This window comes from Colletes latitarsis, chromosome 11, assembly GCF_051014445.1.
Source record: "Colletes latitarsis isolate SP2378_abdomen chromosome 11, iyColLati1, whole genome shotgun sequence".
NCBI classification, from domain to species: domain Eukaryota; kingdom Metazoa; phylum Arthropoda; class Insecta; order Hymenoptera; family Colletidae; genus Colletes; species Colletes latitarsis.
Genome location: NC_135144.1, coordinates 24,857,677 through 24,880,418, shown reverse-complemented (window position 1 = coordinate 24,880,418; position 22,742 = coordinate 24,857,677). Strand labels below are relative to the sequence as shown.

Below are 22,742 nucleotides of genomic sequence, written 5' to 3'. Positions count from 1 at the left end.
CGAGTTCCACGTCACAATAAACACGCATGAATAATTTATTTTCAGTCATAGCCACGTAAATTGATCAAATTAATCCTTAACTAACGTTGCGTATTTGCAATGACTATTATCAGTGTACTGTTAAAAACTAAACAGCCACCATCTTAACCCCATAACGCTCATATTTTTCCAAGAATGGTCAGTTTTCTGTATTTGTTTCTAAGCTATATAAAAATGCAGTTCTTGTTAATCACAATGTTGTATCTAACGTATAATTTGAAGGAAAACAAATATTATCATCCCTTAAACCGTTAAATTAAACAAATATCGTTTTTAATAGTAGTCAAACTCGGGCGTGAGCGTTAAGAGGTTGAACAATTGCCTTCATTTTATGCAGTTCGCTAAGCAGAATATTGTAGCGCAATATTAAGTAGAAACAAGATGAATTTTACTTTAATTCATTTACTTTTTTTGTTGCCCAAGTGCTGACACTCTCTACCGAAGACTATAATTAATTTCACCTGTTCGTTGGGGGGCAAAAAAGAATCTGTTAAAACAGAACGTCGAGTGAAAGCGACCATGTCCGAAAGAACGTATCTAAATTGCACGGGTTTCCGTTTACGTTCTTCTGATGCAATTAAAACGTTCAGGCAATCGAACGCAACGTGAAACGATTCGACTGCTTACTTTTTCGAAACGACATTCCTAAAATGCACGGCATCACGACCGTAGGCTGTATTCTAAATAAAAATATTCGCAAACCACTTTAAGACGAGGGTGAAACTACGGTAAAACGAAGCCTCTGCAATTCGAAATACTTTTCCCTCGAGATTCAAATTAATCGAGGTTCTAGTTTAATATCCAATAGTCATTCGTAACCAGGATAATTAAAAATACTTTTCTATTTTTATAATTCAAAATTTACATTACGAGTGCGCGAGTAACGACCATGTAAAATTGTAGTTTTAACAAAATTGCGTAGAAACGATTCACCATCTTTAAAAAAAAGTCACTTTCTTTATTGCTCCAATTTTACGTCGCTTTATATCGCGCGAAGGAAACATAAAAGGTGCAGCTCAGATATGTGAAAGGTATGAATGCTTCGACGACAACCTATGTTTCCCATATTTCGTAGATCTCTCTAATAAATTCCTTTTTATCGGCGATCCTACGTTCAGTTACTTTTTATGCGTTTAAAGCCAGCGAGTGAAAGCCGCGTAATGAGCCACGAGCTATGAAAAGAAATACGAGAGGAAAGTATTACGAAAGTACAGAAATTTAAGAAAAAGTTATAACTTTCCTCGTTACAGCCGAGAGAACTGGATCGAATTAAATTGAAAAAGAAACAAAATTGTAAAACGTTATCTTTAAAACTGTCTTTACTGAAATTTTCAACGCGCTTTCTGCGACAGAAAAGGGGGCAAATCGCTTTGTATTCTGGGGTGTAAGGATTTATTGCAGGATTAATTTTAATTTACGGTTTTTCGTTCGTTGGTCGCGTTTCATCGACTTCCTTTCTCGTTACGCGTACGAATTAAATGCGAGACGAGTAGGTACTTTCGTTCCACGAGGAGTCACTCCCCCACTTCCACCCCTCGGTCCCCCCACTTGCTCGTCCTTTGGCCGACTCAAATCGTCGTCGAGTCACTCGCCACTCAGTCAGTCAGTCAGTGAGTCAGTCAGTCAGTCAACCGTATAATCGATCACTCGTTGAATCAATTAAACCGTTTGATCGTCGACGTCTCCGGAGGCGGGTAGCCGTGATTTATTGGGATTCCCCGCTGACAAATTTCCTAGCTGACAGTGCGTTCACCTTGCCAAACGTGCGGTGTGCTCGTGTGCCCAGCGTGAGTTATTGCCGGTCGGGTGTTAAGGCGTGGATAATTTGTTCCGTGGTCGAGATAGTAAACGCGTGTACCCTTCGCGAGAGACAGTGATATCGAAGTTGAAACGTAAAAACATACGAACCAACGCGAACGCTGCACGATGGATTCCTGATTAATACGCGAAAGGTAAACGAAAACAAGAAATCTAAAATTATTGGTCATGACACTTACGAAGGCTCGAAATACTTTGAACGGTATTAGAATTCTTTGTGACATGATTCAAAAATAAATTTATTAACTTTGCTTTCCATCTTAAAAATGCAGTTGTGACTATCTTGAGTAGAATATACAGGCTGTTTGGCCATCCCTGAGAAAAATTTTAATGGGAGATTCTGGAGACGAAAATAAGACGAAAATCAAGAAAACCAATTTGTTGATTGAGGCTTCGTTAAAAAGTTATTAACAATTAAATTAAAAAGTTTCAAATCGTTCTGGAAAAATTATTTTTGGCTGTGGGGCTTAATTGCAATCATTTTTTGTGAATACACTAATCCCCGAATTCCTATCCACTTTCGAGAAAAAAATTCGAATAGATACTGAAATTTTTAGACGAAATTAAAAAATTTCAAATCATACTGAAAAAATTATATTTAGTTACAGGGGTCAATTATAAGCATTTTTTATGAATAGACATACCCTCAAAATCCTACCCCCGTTCGAGAAAAAAATTCGAGTAGGTACTGAAATTTTTAGACGAAATTAAAAAATTTGAAATCATACTGAAAAAATTATATTTATTTACAGGGGTTAATTACAAGCATTTTTTATGAATAGACATACCTTCGAAATCCTACCCCCGTTCGAGAAAAAAATTCGAGAAGGTATGAAATTTTTAGACGAAATTAAAAAATTTCAAATCATACTGAAAAAATTATATTTAGTTACAGGGGTCAATTACAAGCATTTTTGGTGAATAGACGTACACTCGAAATTCTACGCACTTTCGAGAAAAAAATTCGAGTAGGTACTGAAATTTTTAGACGAAATTAAAAAATTTCAAATCATTTTGAAAAAATTATTTTCGGTTGCGAGGCTCGATTACAATTATTTTTGGTCATTACACATACCCCCAAATTCCTACGCATTTTCGAGAAAAAAATTCCTCACCGAAAATCTAATGTAAGGCTACCCTGAAATTTCATGCGTATCTTTAAAACGTCATAACTTCTGAACGGATTGGACGATTTTAATGTTCGAAACGCCAAACGACGCGTATTTTAGTGTAGAATATGTAGAAATCGCAAAAATATTCGAAAAGTTGTTCCTTGACTCCCTAAAATGAGAAAAACCCCACAAAACTGGTCCAATCTTCAAACGACCATAACTCCTACAATAGTAAAGGTATCTCATTGAAATTTTTTTCTGAAACAGAGTCCATGAGTATCTACAAAAAAGTATTAGACAATTTTTCTGTAGAGTGTCAAACAAATTTATTAAAATTGAAAAACAAATTTTAAAGAAAATTCGACAGGGGGTAGCTGCTGAAATTTTTCGACGAGGAAAAAGAAATTTCGAGTCGTTCTAAAAAAATTATTTCTAGGTTCTGGTGTCAATTACAATCATTTTTGGTGAATAAATAAACAAAACGTCTCTACGTGGTTTGAAAGAATAAGTTTTATTTATGTAAAATAGCAATTCGAATAAGGTTTGAACTTTGAGCAATTCGATTAAGGTTTGAACAAATGATTGAATAATAAAAAATTTCAAATATAATTTTGAACATTCGTAAAGCATGAACTTTTTCATTCAAACGAGACGTTCGATCATTCCTTTGCATTTAATATTCTTACTCAAGTCTGCATTAAATGAGCCAATGGTCAACAATATAGCCACCATCTGCATCGAAAGTATGAACTTAACGATCATCGAAGAATATTTTATACCTATTTCATGCATGCAATATGCATGATTTCGATGAATCACGAGACAGCGTCAGCTAAACAAATCGACGACCTCGGTATCGACGAAAGAAGTTCATTATTGCAATGAACATGATTTTTCTTAACGATTCAATCTTTTTTTTTTGTCAATTTTTTTATTAACTGTTGTTTTCTCCGAGTAGAAAAGATCGTCTTTGGTTTAGATTGATATACAAAAGATTAACGATAAACAAGATATTTAATTCCAACAAACAACACGATCGACTCGGTACAAATAAACAGTCATAGGAAGCATTCTGCCAAGCGTTAACAACGATCGAGGCAAATTGGACAGGTCCAACGACGAAAATCGACGTTTCGATGACGTATAGTCACTCTTATCTGTACCTTTCTGGTCAGTTGAGTCCAAGTCACCAGACCGTGTCCAGTAACAAGATTACCACTTTCCTAACGGATGAAACACGACACGTAATTGCAGTGTAAGTTCTAACGAGAGTCCGCAACCGATCGTTACTTCGTACGAGATCGATGTGCTTGTCAATTTACCAAGGATTTTGCTTTCCGTTTCTTCGTCGCTTCCTGCACCCCTTCTGTTCCTCCTTCGATCCCATAATAAGAAGAAAAACGAATAAATATCGTTTCGCAAAAATTTTTGTCAAGTCACGATAAAAGATTCAAATATCCTCGATAGAATTATTTCTTTTTTCTATTCGCTGAAACTATATTATTTGAGGTTGTATAGAGAAGTATCGGGATAATTCCAAATGCAGTTTCCGACGTGGTCGACCACCCACCGGTTTTTAACGATGGTATTTAAAGATTTTATTGTTAATAGGAGGACAATAGGAGATCCGCAGTGATCCACATTGGAAAGTATACCCACAGATAACAGTAACAGAATAACTTTATTATAACAAAACAAAATACATTACGTGTCGCTACGAGAGCTCAAGACGATCTAGGGATCGCACGCCGCGAAGCTTCGTTTAAGTAGCGGTTCGCTTGACAATTGCCGATCGCCGAAAGAGCTAGAACGCGATCGGTCCACGTGTGCAGGCCAGGCCGTGTGCAAACCACGCCGTGTGCAAACCACGGCGTGTGCAAGGCGAACCGTTAACGGCTTTCGTCTCGTAATACAATGTAACGCGGCGGCTTCCCATGACAACACTTCCCCTCGAGACGGAAACGTTTGACGGTCTCGCTTTATGTCGGGAAGTCTAATCCAAGTCTTTTGGACATCTCTTTATGTTTCGGACCCGGTAGTCCTTTCGTAAACACATCGGCAATCATTTCGCCGGTTGGTATGTATTTTAATTTTATCTCTTTCTCTTTCAAAACGTCACGGACGAAATGATGCCTTACATCGATATGTTTTGTACGATTGTGAAATACAGGATTTTCCGCGAGCCTAATCGCACCCTGATTGTCGCAATATAAATCGATTTTCGATTTTGATTCGAAACCTAATTCGGAGAAAAAACGCCGCAAGTATATGGCCTCTTTTGCGGCCTCGCTCATGCTCATATACTCTGCCTCAACGGAAGAGAGAGCAACTGTTTTTTGTTTCTTGGATACCCAAGAAATCGCGGCACCTGCGAGATTAAAACAATATCCCGTGAAGGATTTTCGATCCTCCGTACAGTTTCCCCAGTCGGCGTCCGCGTATCCATTTATTGGCGCGCCGCTGGCTTCGTATCTAAGGCCTACGTCGGAGGTACCCTTTAAATAACGCAAAACACGCTTCGCTTCAACCCAATGAGTTTTGTTGAAACAATTGTTAAATTGGCTTAGCGCGCCAACCGCGTGGGCTATGTCGGGTCTAGTAGCAACTGCCAGGTACATAAGTGAACCTAATAGTTCGCGAAACGGCAAATCTTTTTGATCTTCGCCCGAATTTTCAGTTTCTTTTCGCAGCTTTCTACTTAAGTCTAACGGAGTCGATACCGGTTTACAATTTGACATACCAAAACGTTCCAGTAGGTCTTCTATATAACCTCGCTGGTGCATTTCTATCGCTTGTTCGGAACGATTAAATTCTATTCCTAGACAGCATTTTACGTCGTTTAGATCCCTGATTTCGAAAATGTTTCTAATATGAGACTTGAAGTTGTTTATCTTGTCAAGATCGCGGGAAACTATTAAGATATCGTCCACGTAAACGAGAACTATCAAAATATCTTCCGCTTGCCCGCGATAATAAACACAAGGATCGGCCTTGCTCGGAATTAATCCAAATTCTTTTAATTCTCTATCTAAACGACAATGCCAACTACGACCGGCCTGTTTTAAACCGTATAAAGCTTTTCGCAATGAACAAACTTTGTTTCCGTTTCTTAGACTACGCCGCATTGCGATAGCTTTTGCTTTTACACCACTATCTTTTCCAGTTTCAGCTAAAATGTCTAAGGCTTTCTCAACGTGACGGGGAACCTCCATAAAAATCTCTTCGTCGAGATTACCATTTAAATATGCTGATGTCACGTCTATTTGATGAATTTTCATATTATATTCGGCTGCAAGAGCAGCCATAATTCTAACTGATTCCAAACGCGCAACCGGGGCAAAAGTTTCGCAAAAGTCAATCCCGTAACGTTGAGAGAATCCGCGCGCTACTATCCTCGCTTTCCGACGGTCGATTTCACCGTTCGGCTTATATTTATTTCGTAGTACGATACGACTTCCGATTACCTTAGCATTCTTTGGACGCTCGACGATTTTCCAGGTATCGTTTTTTAATATCGATCCTAACTCGGTGGCAATGGCCTGATGCCATTCGTCCGTATCCGGGCCTGCGATGGCTCGCTCTAAAGAAATCTCGGTCATTAAGGCTTCTACCGCGGTATTTCCAACTTGTACAGTGCTATACTCTTTTCGGGGTCTTCCCCTCAAGCCTGTAAGTATTTTCCTCGGTCGGCCTTTACCTCTCCGAGACTGTACATCTTCGCGATTGTTACCGTTCGCGTTTGACTCGCTTGATTCGCTCGCGTCGTCCCCGTTGTCGATAGTGTCGCGTCGATAACATAGATCAACGTCAAAAATCGCGTTGTTTTCCCGTTTCTCACAATCTATATTATCCGCTGGGACATCTTCGGAAGAGATGTTTTCTAAATTAGAATTAATGTCTACTTCCTTTTTATTTACATTGTAACTCTCGAGAAATTTTACGTCGCGCGCAATTTCTACTCGCTTGTCTTCCTTATTCCATATTCTATATCCCTTCGAATTTTCAGCGTATCCAAGAAAAGTACCCTTTAACGATCGCGGTGCAAACTTCCCCTTGTTCGGATCGCTGTTTAGGAAATAAACGTCGCATCCAAAATCGTGAAAATATCTCACATTAGGTAACTTTCCGTAAAGTTTTTCAAATGGAGATTTTCCGACTAATATTCTCGACGGGCATCGATTACGAATATAATTTGCCGTCGATACGGCCTCCGCCCAGAACGATCGCGGCAAACCGGATTGCGCGATTAGACATCTCGCTGTTTCTATAATTGTCCGATTCTTTCGCTCGGCTACTCCGTTTTGCTGTGGATTATACGCGACCGATAACCTACGCTTTATACCGTTATCCTTTAGAAATTTGTCGAAACGCGAATTTACATACTCTTTCCCGTTGTCCGACTGGAGCATTTTAATTTTCCGATCAGTCTGCTTTTCGATGTAGGTTTTGAAGTCCCTAAACGCATCGAAAACCTGATCTTTCGATTTTACAAATCGTATTTCGCACCATCGCGAATGATCGTCGATAAAAGTTACGAAATATTTATTCCCCCCACGCGATTGCGTTCGCATAGGGCCGCATACGTCGCTATGAATTATTTCTAAAATGTCCGTCGCGCGTTTCGATTTTTCGGGGAAAGGTGCTCGCGTCATTTTATTTTCGATGCAGACCTCGCAACGCAATGGTCGTTTAAAATTTTTAACATTACCGCTCGGTATGATGCGTCTGCGTCTCGCCTCCATTAAATCTTGTTGATTTAAATGCCCGAGCCGCCGGTGCCACATCTCGACTGCATCGATGCGTTGAGATTTCGTCGCACCCTCGTCCGTTACCATGGCTCGATCCGGAAGGCCCTTCTGCTCCATGTAGTATAGGCCGTCCCTGCGAGTGGCGATCAGCTGGCCGTTGCCCGCTGCATCGATGACTGTCGCTCGATCCTTTGTGAACAGCACCTTGTATCCACGATCCGTAATTCTCCCGACCGATAATAGGTTCGTTCGGAGATCCGGTACGTGCAAGGTTCCTTCCATCGTAAGGTTCTTTTTCGAACCCATTTGATCGACAACTACGCGCACAGTTCCACTCGCGGTAATGTCGGTCGACGCGTTGCTCGCGAGATTTAGTTTTCCGCGTGGCCGTTTGTCGATTTTCTCAAAACGGCTTAAATTTTTGCACAAATGTGATGTACTGCCGCTATCCAAACACCATAATTCGCTGCTCGCGTCAGATATCGATCGCGCCACTTCGCAGTTTTGTCCGAATTCCGAAGTATATAACGAAAAATTACTATTTGCACTACCGGCCGAATGTTTCGAGTTTCCACCACTTTTGCGGCACTCGGACGCTATATGACCAAATTTTCGACACCGAAAACATTTCACTCGCGATCGACCATCACTGGTATTTTCTGACACTGTGTTAAAGTTTTTCTTACCGTGATTCGACTTCGCATGTTTCCCGGCAATCATGGCATTCGGCACCATATCGTGCGCTTCATTTTTACGCGCATCGCTCTCTTCGATAATTTTAATTCGCAAAGCATCGGGGGCCGGCAACTCGTCGCGTGACTCGATCGCGCAACGGAAATTTTCGAAATTGTGCGGCAAACTGTATAGTAGCAAAATCGCTAACAAATCTGCGTTTACCTCGACGTCCATTTCACTAAGCTTGTCCACGGCATCGAAGAACCTCCTGAGGTGTTCGCGAACATCTTCGCCCTCGTTCATACGCTGCAGAGTTAATTTCTTCAGCAGCGTGGCTTTGCGCGCAGGTCCCCGTGACTGATATATTTGCCCAAGTTTCTGCCATACTTCGTTCGATGTACTGCAGTTCTTCACTTGCTTCAGTTCCGACGGGTTGATCGAGAGTATTATATCAGACATTGCCTTTTCATCGTTTTCAACCCACTTGCGAAAAGCTGCCTCTGTTGCTGGATCGTCGGCCGTCACTGTTGGTGCTTTCTTTTCACCGCAGACGTAACACCAAGCATCGTTCTTGATCAGCAATGCACGCATCTGAATTTTCCAGGTGTCATAGTTCTCCTTGTTGAGAGCTTCGATCTTCACGAGACTCGCCATTGTTCACTTGATATTCGTAATCACTTACACTGAACTCGAACGAGAATGCACGCGGTGACCGACACCTATTTCGTTATCTGGGCTTTCCGAAAGACACGATATTCTGGGCCCATAACCTATTGTTAATAGGAGGACAATAGGAGATCCGCAGTGATCCACATTGGAAAGTATACCCACAGATAACAGTAACAGAATAACTTTATTATAACAAAACAAAATACATTACGTGTCGCTACGAGAGCTCAAGACGATCTAGGGATCGCACGCCGCGAAGCTTCGTTTAAGTAGCGGTTCGCTTGACAATTGCCGATCGCCGAAAGAGCTAGAACGCGATCGGTCCACGTGTGCAGGCCAGGCCGTGTGCAAACCACGCCGTGTGCAAACCACGGCGTGTGCAAGGCGAACCGTTAACGGCTTTCGTCTCGTAATACAATGTAACGCGGCGGCTTCCCATGACAACAGATTTTACGCCGACGTGCACGCCGACAAAATATTTAGCGTCGACGTTGGACGTCCACTTTCCAAACTTCCTGCGCGCTTCACTTCCTGGATACCTCCGCAATCGTTTTACCGAGAAATCTCCCGTGGAATGCAAATAACATGCACGGAGGACAACTCGAATTCTTCGGCATGTGCCATCTTCCTTGTCGAGGAGGAATGCACGTCAATCTTAACGTCGACGAAAAATTTGTCCACCTTCCTGAATTTATTTCCCGAATATGAGTAGGATTTCAAGGGTATGTCTAATGACCAAAAATGATTGCAATTGACTCTCTCAACCGACAATAATTTTTCCAGAACGATTTGAAATTTTTTTTTTTTTCGTTGAAAAATTTAGATTTTCGGTAAGGAATTTTTTTCTCGAAAGTGCGTACGATTTCGGGGGTATGTCTAAGGACCAAATATGATTGCAATTGACCATTGCAACCGAAAGTAATTTTTTCAAAATTATTTGAAATGTTTTAATTTCGTCGAAAAATTTCACACATTCTCGAATTTTTTTCTCGAAAATGGGTAAGATTTCGAGGGTATGTCTATTCATCAAAAATACTTGTAATTGACCCCTGTAATTAAATATAATTTTTTCAGTATGATTTGAAATTTTTTAATTTCGTCTAAAAATTTCAGTTCTTACTCGAATTTTTTTTCTCGAAAGTGGGTAAGATTTCGAGGGTATGTCTAATGACCAAAAATGATTGCAATTGACCCCCTCAACCGACAATAATTTTTTCAAAATGATTTGAAATTTTTCAATTTTGTCGAAAAATTTCACATCTTCTCGAATTTTTTTCTCGAAAGTGGATAGGATTTCGAGGATATGTTTATTCATCAAAAATGCTTGTAATTGACCCCTGTAATTAAATATAATTTTTTCAGTATGATTTGAAATTTTTTAATTTCGTCTAAAAATTTCGGTTCTTACTCGAATTTTTTTCTCGAAAGAGGGTAGGATTTCAAGGGTATCTCTAATGACCAAAAATGATTGCAATTGACCCCCTCAACTGACAATAATTTTTTCAAAATGATTTGAAATTTTTTAATTTTGTCGAAAAATTTCACATCTTCTCGAATTTTTTTCTCGAAAGTGGATAGGATTTCGAGGATATGTTTATTCATCAAAAATGCTTGTAATTGATCCCTGTAATTAAATATAATTTTTTCAGTATGATTTGAAATTTTTTAATTTCGTCTAAAAATTTCGGTTCTTACTCGAATTTTTTTCTCGAAAGAGGGTAGGATTTCAAGGGTATCTCTAATGACCAAAAATGATTGCAATTGACCACTGCAACCGAAAGTAATTTTTTCAAAATGATTTGAAATGTTTTAATTTCGTCGAAAAATTTCACACATTCTCGAATTTTTTTCTCGAAAGTGGGTAAGATTTCGAGGGTATATCTATTCATCAAAAATGCTTGTAATTGACCCCTGTAATTAAATATAATTTTTTCAGTATGATTTGAAATTTTTTAATTTCGTCTAAAAATTTCGGTTCTTACTCGAATTTTTTTCTCGAAAGAGGGTAGGATTTCAAGGGTATGTCTAATGACCAAAAATGATTGCAATTGACCCCCTCAACCGACAATAATTTTTTCAAAATGATTTGAAATTTTGTAATTTTGTCGAAAAATTTCACAACTTCTCGAATTTTTTTCTCGAAAGTGGATAGGATTTCGAGGATATGTTTATGCATAAAAAATGCTTGTAATTGATCCCTGTAACTAAATATAATTTTTTCAGAACGATTTGACATTTTTAAATTTAATTTTTTAATAACACTTTAACGAAGTCTCAGTCAGAAAATTGATATTCCTGATTTTCGACTTATTTTGACTTCTAGTGGCCGAACATCCTGTATAATATGTGCAGTATATAAAATATATCACTAAAAATATATATAACATTAATCAGATCGTAATGTCTATCGAATTCCAGATTTCAAAATGTGTTACGTTATAACGTGAAACAAGAGATTCTTTAGAATTCTGATACTCTAAACCGACAGTGTAAATGTCGATTGTGCTGCTAACTTATAGCCACGCAGTAAACTGAACGAGGCGGAGAATCTTCTGGTTTGTAAACAAACATCGACAGTACGAGTGGCAACCTTCGACGCGTATCGTCGATGAGGAGAGCCGCCGTCGCGAAACGGAAACGGATCTGTAAATCACAGTACGCGAGTTTTCCTCGTCGATGACGTCTCGTTTCCAAGAGGAAAGTTATTTATCGACCAAGGATCCTCGTATCCGAAGATTCACTCGTGCTCGATATTCGAATTACGATCGTCGAACGCGCTCGAAGCGGTACTCAAAGAAATTCTAGCGTTTGGTCGAGGATCCCGTATCGCGACGATTTGTTCTTACGTAAGCGAGGAAAGCAACGTTGCTTTGACGCTTCTGGAGTTTATCGACGAGTTAAAAGCCAGCTGGCGATTAGGCGAAGACAGTACGATCGATTTGACGATCTTAAAGTCCTCGACAAGAGTCTCCGCTGATCTTTCGTTTCGAATGTTGCAGAATCGGTGGACCATTTGGGATCGAAACGAAGCGACAACCGCAGGGATCGAGTTAAATTACCGACGATTTGCGATTAAAGAGCGAAGCTTGATTGGAAAATATTCGTAAGAGGTGCACGCGAACGATCGATATGCGACTCGAGAAACAATCAACGCTAATCGTGTCGAACACAGCGAAAAGGTGATCAACGATTATTCGTGGTCCCACGTGAACAGTTGTGGGAGGAAGATCGAGGATGAAGCTGAACGTGTTCGCTTGCTGTGTTGCGGTGAGTGTTATTTTTTTTTAAATATACTATTTACCTGTGTGCAAAGTTATAAGAGAGCTTGACAATTATAGTAAACCAGAATTCGTTAAAATTAACCTTCCCCCATTATCTGTGGTCTAGGGACCACACTGTTTACTAGGGACTTACGACTGTTTTCTTTAATTTGTCGACGGCGTAGCTGGTTCTTACACAATGTTGAATTTATTTTCTCGCGTGTCGTTTAAATTCAACATTTTAAATTCGTGAACGCGCGTTGAACCTGATCACATATCGTTGCGTTACGTCACGTATGTATTTTCGACACCGTGCGAACGCATGCGTGCTTATCAAGTCGTCGAGACGTCGTTCCGTTGAATACTTATTTGTAATCACGCGTGGTGCAACACACACGAAACACCTTCTTTCATATCTCTACCGAGCACGCAAATTCATTCGACTCGAAACTGACATTTTCAATTCGCCTCTGTCGGAGAAACTACGAAAATTACTCGTTGGCTAACTCATTCAGGTCCTCCCAGGTTTAACTAATTATCAACTCGAATAAACTTTATCAAAAAGAAGGAATAATCACCGAAAACTGACGAGCCCTTCATAGGAATTATTCCTGTTCTTTTCTCGTATATTTCTTTTTTCAAACGTTCTGGTATCCAGAACATTTTGGCACGTTTGCGTTTTCGACGACATTCTTCGCGCTAATTAAAGCTGACATAATTTTATTTGTATAACGCGAAGCGACACGAATGTCGATAATGAAAATTTCTTAAAATTCGAACGTTATTCGAACCGTAACGTGCTTTGTTCGTGATCCATGGAATCCAGATTTCCATTAGAGATAGTTGAATTATATGTATTTATACTGAAACGAATTGCGGAGAATTGTTTGCTTACTGTTTCGTAAACGTTGGAATGTTCGAATATCGTTTTCTGCGTACGATGCTTACCGACTTGGCGAGATAACGAATTCCTGACTGATCGATCGTTGCAAATCCCTGACATTGACGATCGTAGACCCCGTATGACCGGAAATAGCGGCCGGGACATCGACTTCCGGTCCTCATGTCTTACAGGCAGACGCGTATTACCATCACGCGAGTCTGCATTCTTATTGTCTGCTGGGACTGGCCTTCGAACGGTACTACTCTCGCGTTGGTTCTAATTAATCGACGATTTATAACGATAGAAATCGGATCTGCAAAGAGTAACGATCATTAAGATATGCAGTTGGTACGAATTAACGCGTTCACTGACAGTTTAAAACCATATAATATTCTACAAAAGTGGAATTTTGATTTTAGACCATTGAAAGCTTACGTAACTTACAATTTATTTTCTTAACGTTGTTAAAATTCATAAATTCCATCGAAATTTATTTCCCTCGACATCATAACTCAGGAATTAATTTCTCTAGTATCACAATGGTAAATCCTGTCATCCATATGTGGGTGACGTGGGAGTGAAATTGTTAAATAATGGGAGATTTTAGAGGTCAAAATAAGACGAAAATCAAGAATACCAATTTGTTGATGGAGGCTTCGTTAAGAAGTTATTAACGTTTAAAATTCCGATCGTACTGAATTTTTTTCTAGAAAGTGGGTAGGAATTTGGGGGTATGTCTATTCACAAAAAATGATTGTAATTAACCCCCACAGCTAACAATATTTTTTTCAGAACGATTTAAAATATTTTAATTTCGTCGAAAAATTTCACACCTTCTCGATTTTTTTCTAGAAAATGGGTAGGATTTCAGGGGTATGTCTGTTCACCAAAAATAATTGTAATTGACTCCAGAATCTAGAAATAATTTTTTTAGAACGATTTGAAATTTCTTTTTCGGCGAAAAATTTAGGCACCTACAACCTGTCGATTATTCTTAGAAATTCGTTTTTCATTTTTAATAAATTTATTTGACACTGTACGGAAATTTTGCCTAATACTTTTTTGTAGGTACCCATGAGTTCTGCTTCAGAAAAAACTTTCAATGAAATATATTCACTATTGTAGGAGTTATGGCTGTTTGAAAATTGAACCATTTTTATGGAGTTTTTCTCATTTTGCGGGGTCAAGGACCAACTTTTCGAATATTTTTATAATTTCTACATATTCTACACTAAAATACGCGTCGTTTGCCTTTTTGAACATTAAAATCGTCCAATCCGTTCAGAAGTTATGACGTTTTAAAGATTCGCATGAAAATTCGGGCAGACATTCCTGGCCAGAAATAAGATTTTCGGTAAGGAATTTTTTTCTCGAAAATGAGTAGGATTTCGGGGGTATGTCTGTCCACCAAAAATGATTGCAATTGACTCCAGAATCTAAAAATAATTTTTTTAGAATGATTCGAAATTTTTTTTTTTCGTCGAAAAATTTAGGCACCTACCCCCTGTCGATTTTTCTTAAAAATTCCTTTTTCATTTTTAGTATTTTTGTTTGACGCCCTACAGAAAAGTTGTCTAATACTTTTTTGTAGGTACCCATGAGTTCTGCTTCAGAAAAAAGTTTCATTGAAATATATTCACTATTGTAGGAGTTATGGGGTTTATGGAGTTTATGGGGTTCTCCTAACTTTACGTGATCAAGGAACAACTTTTCGAATATTTTTATAATTTCTACATATTCTACACTAAAATACGCGTCGTTTGCCTTTTTGAACATTAAAATCGTCCAATCCGTTCAGAAGTTATGACGTTTTAAAGATTAGCATGAAAATTCGGGCAGACATTCCTGGCCCTACATTATATTTTCGGTAAGGAATTTTTTTCTCGAAAATCCGTAGGAATTCGGGGATATATATAATGACCAAAAGTGATTGTAATCGAGCCTTGCAACCGAAAATAATTTTTCTAAAAAGATTTGAAATTTTTTTTTTCCGTCAAAAAATTCACACCTTCTCGAATTTTTTTCTAGAAAGTGGGTAGGATTTCGAGAATATTTCTAATGACCAAATATGATTATAATTGACCCCTCCAACCAAAAATAATTTTTCCAGAACGATTTGAAATTTTTTAATTCAATTGTTAATAACTTTTTAACGAAGCCTCAGTCAAGAAATTAATATTCTCGATTTTCGTCTTATTTTAGACTCTAGAATCCCCCATTAAAATGTTTCCCATGGGTGCCTGAACACCCTGTATACTGTATATCTTTCTCTGAACGAAATTAATGTTTACATTTGTATTGAAATAAAGTATGCTGAACGAAAACGTTGGTTGATCGTCGAGGGACAAAATAAGAATGCGTGGGAGGGTTGCAGGTCCTAAGAAACCAACTTCCCAAACTGACGATCTTCATTGATCCGACCAATCCACCTTTGATTTATATTTCCATTATCTTGATAAAAGAAACCAAGGCTTGGTTAAGGGTTGCTATAAGAAAAATTGTTCAAAAGACTATGAAACAGACGTCAACTAGGATTTCTCAATGCATGTCAGCAATAAATAAAATACAATAGATTTGGTAAACACTTGTTTGCTTCTCCCAATTAGCTCGAGTGAAATCAGCGGAAGAATAAGTCCCACGTTGGGGTCGAAACGATCTTCACGGAATCGAAAATGGCTCGCGAGTCGCTTGCGGACGGATTTTCTCGTCGCAATAAAAACGCAGGGACACGGGTTTACAATAAGCTCCGTGTTTGCAGAGCGTATTGGCGTTTGTCATACAGATATTACGTGGTCGTCGAACCTTGAGAATTTCCTGGAATGGACGTACACGGTGGAGAAGAGGTTCCAAACAGGACTCCAAACTCATTTCACGTAGCCCCTCGCGTCTCTGGCGAACCTGGCGTCTTGTTTACTGTCTATCTGGTTTTAAAGTGTAACAAGAAATCCCGAGAATCATTAAATATCGCAAGTTGTACGATCACTGATCTCTTTGGAGCATAAATGTACGATAACACGTTCGATCGTTGTCTAAGATCGCGTTCTATCGTTCCCTGCGTATGTCTGACGATCGTTGCTGTCAAATCTCATACACGATGGGTGGATCGTTTATTATAAGTCCAGAATCATCCGTATCAGATCCTTTGCGTCGATGATTGGTGTTATCGGTTTTCTGTCCTCCATGTTAACGTCGTTTCGTGTTGGTTGATATCGTTGATTAGTGGTAGAGTCAATACGATGTACATCGATATCGGTGACAGTCAAACGATTCGATACTAGATTAGTAATGGGGAAACTATCGACATCTTACGTGCCTCCCTCTTCGTTTTTACTGTCAATAATATTATTTATTTTACGGGCAACGAACCCATTGATTTACATATAATTATACGTAGTGCTTAAAATAAAAGATTACAAAAGAAACTCGCGAAAGATACATTAAAAAAATCGACAGATACAGGATATCTATTAGCATCATATACATATAGCTCAAGTTTATATTTGATAAAAGCCTTCTGCAATCAATTAGTCCATTAATGACTTTGAACAGAAAAGATAAGACAGACATGGTTCTACGAGCTTCAAGTGATTTCTTTAGCATATTACTTGACTATAGTCATGATTCGCGACATCCATAGGTGTACGTAGTTTATAAGACTCAAATCGTGACAATTTATGTTGCACTCTATTTGTTGCTTATACACTGTATGCTCAGGTGACCAAATATCAGTAAATAATATCAGTATAAACGCGTGGATGCGAAAACAATTGTATCAGCTACAAGCAAGAGTCATATTTGGAACAATTTGTCACGAAACGATAATTCATTGTTCGTTATCGATATTATTGAGTTTTATTTTCATCTCTGATCATTAATCAGAGAATCAGAGAAGAAAAAACAAAACATTTTTAACGGGAACGGATGGATTCCTGTTGTTTTGGAGCCCCATGGCGCTTCACAGTTTCCTCGTCGGACTTCTCCATAACGATAAAACTTAAAGCAAGCGATCGAAGCGACGCGAGGAGTGGCTTCGTATCGAGAAAGGTTTTCTATCGAGTTCCTAAGGTCATCGCTAAAGTTTAGATCTCGCGTGTTTGGTGGCCTTTACAAAAGTCCGTCACGTAGACCCCGCGTACGTGACTTGCGGATTCATCGTAGTCGTACAGTTTCGTCATATCAAAATCGAATTCGACAACCACTGTTTCCCCTTTCTCCAAACGATTACAATCGCTATTTACAATAGTTTCTTTTAGACTTCGAAATTTTCATAATTTTCCTTTGAATTAAATAGTACGTTCGACAAAATGCATGTTACATTCAATATTAACGGAACGTTGATACGTTATAACGAATCAAACGAATAAAAAGAAATTGTTCAACGCGTTCACTGTCCGGTCTCTCAGCGGCGTATTTAATACTACGGTGCTTATGACCCACATATGGAGTACAGACAGTGAACCAGAAAGTGCTCTTACGAACCATTCATTTTCCGTTTTCGAAAGCAAATATAATTGTAAACTCTATTAATCATAAAAGTTGGTTCGTATCGTCATGTTACAGGCTCCGATGATAGCGTCGATCGCCCTGATCAACGTGATCGACGCGAACCCGCCGTACTACGTAAAACCCATCGAAGACGAGAACGATTACGCTCGCGTCTTGGAGCTCTCGCTACTATTTTACGAGGCTCAGCGATCGGGAAGGCTACCGAAGAGCAATCGGGTACATTGGAGGGGGGATTCAGCGTTGGAAGACCACGGTTTGAACGGCGAGGATCTGACCGGAGGCTATTACGATGGTAACAAGCGATTCGGTTCTCTCGTAGGTATCGAAAATGTTTACGATAACCAGCCCAACGTTTTCGATTTCAGCCGGCGACTTCGTCAAGTTTGGCTTCACGATGGCGGCGACTACGACGCTGTTGGCGTGGGGCGCGGTCAGCTGGCCGGAAGCTTACACTGCCGCTGGACAGCTCGACGAAGTTCGCGAAGCCATCAGATGGGCCACGGAATACTTCATCAAGTGTCACGTGAGCGAGTACGTCTTCTACGGACAAGTAGGCGATTTCTCGCTGGACCATACCTTCTGGGGCAGACCGGAGGAACTGAACACCACCAGGCCCGCCTACAAGATCGATCCTGAACACCCTGGTAAGCTTGACATACGTCAATAGCAACCGAGGGGTCTGTCGAGCATCAGAGGCGACGCCACGGTTATTTGGATGAGCTTGATAGCTCGTTAAGTTCGTCTTTTGTTGGAATAATATGTAATTTGTTACCCAGGTTCCGACCTGGCGGGCGAAACGGCAGCCGCCCTCGCTGCTTCCAGCATAGTTTTCCGGGACCAGGATCCAGAGTACAGTGCTCGATGTCTGAAACACGCCAAAGAATTGTACAGATTCGCGAACAGATATCGGGGACTTTATCACGAGGCGATCCGAGGGGCTGCCCAATACTACGAGAGCACCGATTACGGCGACGAATTGGCCTGGGCGGGCGCCTGGCTCTTCAAAGCCACGAACGACACGATGTACCTCGAGGATGCAGAGCATCATTATCAACATTTCCATCTCAGAGAGAGGCCTAATGAATTCTTCTACAACAAAAAGGTCGCCGGGGTTCAGGTAAAGTTAATTGCATTCGTGGAAGACGTTAACGATGCACTCGGTAACAAAAAATTTACAACGTTATCCATCTGTCTATAATCATCTCTAACCATTACTGCGCAATAGATCCAGGAATTTGAAAAAAAAAAACAAAATTTTCCAACCTTGGTACTTGCACTGTTTCCCACGAACACTCCTCAATCTAGATTTATTTCACTAAAATAAAGTTTCACCTTTATATTTAACACATTACCGACGGGAAACGAGTATTCTCGTTTTACTACATCTCTCGTGCATTTCTACATTTATTAGCGTTTCTTCTGATAGTTGAAACACATCACAGTAGTTAATTTAAATACTTATTTTTTTTATCTAAATACATCACTTAATATACGTCGTTAATGTGTTAATTTCTATATAATTAAAGGTTTGATTTTAAACAAAATCCATCCATAGATAACGATGATTACTATTTTCTTTCCCAATCATTCTGTTCTTTCGTAAGAATACGTATACCAATCGAAGTATCGTTAGTGACAGTAAAGCAGCGACTAAAAATGACAAGATCGATCGTAGTTTCGTTCGTTCGACTTGATATTTAGATTGTTTGTTGGCGTTTTAGGTACTGTTGGCACAACTGACTGGTCAGCAAGAGTATCAGAATGCCGCGCGTGCCTTCTGCGACTTCTCTGTGCGCCAGCAGAAGCGCACCACGAAGGGGTTGCTCTACATCGACAAATTCGGCACCCTGTGCCACGCAGCGAACGTTGCGTTCGTTTGCATGGAAGCAGCCGATTCGCCGGGCATCGGTGACCCCCAGGAATATCGTGAATTTGCCGAGCAACAAATTTACTATATGCTAGGGGGCGGCGGTGAGTTCCCTAAAAATCGTCTTTCTCGGAAACTAAAGCATCTAAATTAACAATTGGAACGAATCAATTAAAATAATATGGCTCACCAGTCGTATAATAAACAGGAATTCTTGAAACTTTCTTAGGTATATAGCGTAAAAGTAAATTTCAAAATAAACGTAGAAGATAGCAAAAATTATAGTAGCTGGTATAGTCGTTAGATAGAGGATGAAATACCCTTGAAAACGAGCGTTCGTGAGAGTCGATAGCTTTATTAGCTCCGGAGATATAGCGATTTTAGTTTCGCGTCGATGCGGTGGCTAGTTCCGGAAATATAAGGGTCCGAAGTGTTTGTTTACATTCTTACTACGGCCTTGCCAAGGTCGTTGACCGCACGTGCTCGTAGTAAACACTACGTCACTCGGTCAGTGGGTCAACGTGCGACAAAGAGGTCCGACGCGACGCGTTAGACGGAGACAGAGATAGTCGAATTAAGAAAAATTACCTTTTACATAAATTGCGATATCTCGAAAACGGAATGTCCGATCGTCAAAAACCAAAAGCCATTTTATAGGGGAAGGTTCACCGCTTCCAACGATGGCCCATTTATAAATAAAGCACTAGCAGTTTCGAAACTGCATGCGTCTAAAGTTTTTAGTATTTTTAATACGCGTGAGTAGGCTATTGCACACGCGACGGGCAGAGAGATAGTGGAAATTGGAAAATTGCCTTTTACATAAATTGCGATATCTCGAAAACGAAATGTCCGATCGTCAAAAATCAAAAGCCATTTTACAGGGGAAGGTTCACCGCTTCCAACGACGGTTCAATAATGTACAAAACACTAATAATTTCTGAACTGCACGCGTCTAAAGTTTTAGTATTTTTAATACGCGTTGTCAGACTGTTTTCAGGCAGTGGAAACTGAAGATCCTCTCCTTTCGTCTTTGCTATACATATATTTCCTATTTACATGGGAATCTGACCAGAATTTGGTACCGAATTTTGTCCAGTTTTCAATGAAGTTAAATGGAGTTAAAATAATATTGCGCGTTAAAAATTCCAAACGAAATTTTTAAACTTTAAAAGCGACTATGTTCGAGAGTACGCATTGCCATCGATCTTAACTTTCTTCCACCCAAAAAATTTTAAAATATCACTGAAATATATATAAATAAATCTTGTAAATTTGACCGCGGAAGGTCTTGTAGTTTATTCAAAAAAAAATTCCCAAGAAAGCCTGGAAAAACGCGTGTCGTACGAAAACATCGAGTGAAATATTGATTGAATTAGAATTTGACGCGTTCAGTTTTGGTCCTTAGCGTGATCGTTTGATATCTACAACGATTTTAGAAGCTCCTGGGCGCTGTAGTGATATACTTTGTCGAATTAGGTAGGAGCTACGTGATCGGATGGGGACGAAATCCGCCGAAACAGCCTCATCACGCGGCATCGTCTTGCCCTGACAGGCCAGCAGCCTGTGGATGGTCCGAATTCGACAAAGACGCACCAAACCCCCAAATCCTATACGGCGCTTTGGTCTCCGGACCCGACGAGGCTGACGAGTTCCACGATCATCGAGAAGATTACGTGTACACCGAAGTCACGCTGGACTATAACGCCGGTTTCACAAGCGCGCTCGCTGGACTATTGCAATTACGGGTCAAAAGCACGACATAACTCGTGACGAACGTTTCGTCTTGCAACAGATTAACCGCGGATCGACGGATCCTTTTGTTCCCCGTCTACGAGTGCACGTGGGAATGTTTCAGGAACTATGAAACGTCGTAGCGACTAAAACAACACGGAAGATTTCGAAATCTATATTTAAAACGAAGGAGATGACGAAATTCAAATATTTTCCTCGCTATTCCGATCGAAGAGCTGATTTGTTCTTTTACCAGATAGACACGAGCGATACACGTTGATTTCTATTGACAAATTCTTCGTGAGACTAATCAGATTTCGACGTTGATAAGCTTTAAGCGATTAGATTCGAATAAATTAGTAAGCAGAATTAATAGTCGACGAAGAACTTTAAATTTGATAAAATGTTTCTTCGAAATTACGGTATCGATGATTATAATAGAGTCAACTTGATTTTGTAGTTTACATAATTGTAACGGAATGGGGTTTTACAGAGTTTAGTTATAAACGATGGAATATTATTTAGCAATTGGTGCAATCCTTGTTTCGTGAATATCGTTCGAACTTGTTTAAAACAAAGGACTATAATTGAAGGGAATACGAGACTTTATGTATTCGTCGCGAATATAGATCGAGGCGAAGAAGATGGAAGCATTATTTAACAGATCGGTGTATATATTCTTAAAAACTTCGCGACAATTGTGTTTGTAAAATTTATTTATCCTATACTTTTATTCGAAAAACTATAGGAAACCTACGTTCTTCGTTTTCCCACGTCCATCCCCAAAGTTACTCCAATATCCGACGAACATGCGACGAGCTTATTACGATGTACACAAATGTTGCTTCGAGGCGAAGAAAGAGCAAATAATTGTTCCTGTCGCGAGGTAAGCTTTCGAGTTATCTTATTATTGCCTGACCCCGTATAATTTATATGCTTACGTATCCATTCGAACGATGTAACGTTTTATACGCGAGGACTAATTCCCCGATATTTTTGCAAATAAATGAACAGATATTTTCCATATACTTCCAGTATCAATTCGATAAATTTTCTCTATTTTATTTTCTAGCTTGATCGAACAAAATTGTAGCCTTTTTCGATAGTTAATAATATAATTTGAATTTTCTATATATCGTTCGTCCAGTAAGGGACAAAATTTTAATTTAAAAATACAGGGTGTCCGACCATCCCTGGGAAAAATTTTAATGGGCGATTCTAGAGGCCGAAATCAGACGAAAATCAAGAATATCAATTTGTTGATGGAGGCTTCGTTAAAAAGTTATTAACGTTTAAAGTTTCACACATTCTTGAATTTTTTTCTAGAAAATGGGTAGGATTTCGAGGGTATGTCTATTGACCAAAAATGATTATAATTGGTCTCTGCAATCAAAAATAATTTTTTTAGAATGATTTGATAAATTCTTTTTTCGC

General features: G+C 39.4%; 2 protein-coding genes across 3 annotated transcripts in view; one reads left to right on the top strand and one right to left on the bottom strand.

Moving 5' to 3' along the window:
- The window catches only part of LOC143348299 (ras-like protein family member 10B), a 124,785-nt gene that overhangs the window by 84,975 nt on the left and 17,068 nt on the right, over positions 1 to 22,742 (bottom strand). The window lies entirely within an intron of this gene.
- On the top strand, positions 1,586 to 22,336 carry LOC143348282 (endoglucanase E-4). 2 transcript variants are annotated; one of them, XM_076778328.1, is made up of 7 exons: positions 1,586 to 1,991; positions 12,061 to 12,328; positions 17,765 to 18,002; positions 18,076 to 18,354; positions 18,487 to 18,827; positions 19,432 to 19,681; positions 21,054 to 22,336. In XM_076778328.1, the coding sequence occupies exons 2-7, from the start codon at positions 12,296 to 12,298 to the stop codon at positions 21,338 to 21,340; spliced, it is 1,428 nt and encodes a 475-aa protein (XP_076634443.1). In that variant the 5' UTR covers positions 1,586 to 1,991; positions 12,061 to 12,295; the 3' UTR covers positions 21,341 to 22,336. The 2 variants fall into 2 exon arrangements, with proteins under 2 accessions (XP_076634443.1, XP_076634442.1); XM_076778327.1 differs by lacking the exon at positions 1,586 to 1,991 and adding an exon at positions 11,662 to 11,989.

Coding starts and splice junctions, on each gene's coding strand:
- LOC143348282 (XM_076778328.1), top strand. CDS start 12,296: ATGAAGCTGAACGTGTTCGCTTGCTGTGTTGCG. Junction 12,329..17,764: donor TGTTCGCTTGCTGTGTTGCG/GTGAGTGTTATT, acceptor GTCATGTTACAG/GCTCCGATGATAGCGTCGAT. Junction 18,003..18,075: donor GACCGGAGGCTATTACGATG/GTAACAAGCGAT, acceptor TTTCGATTTCAG/CCGGCGACTTCGTCAAGTTT.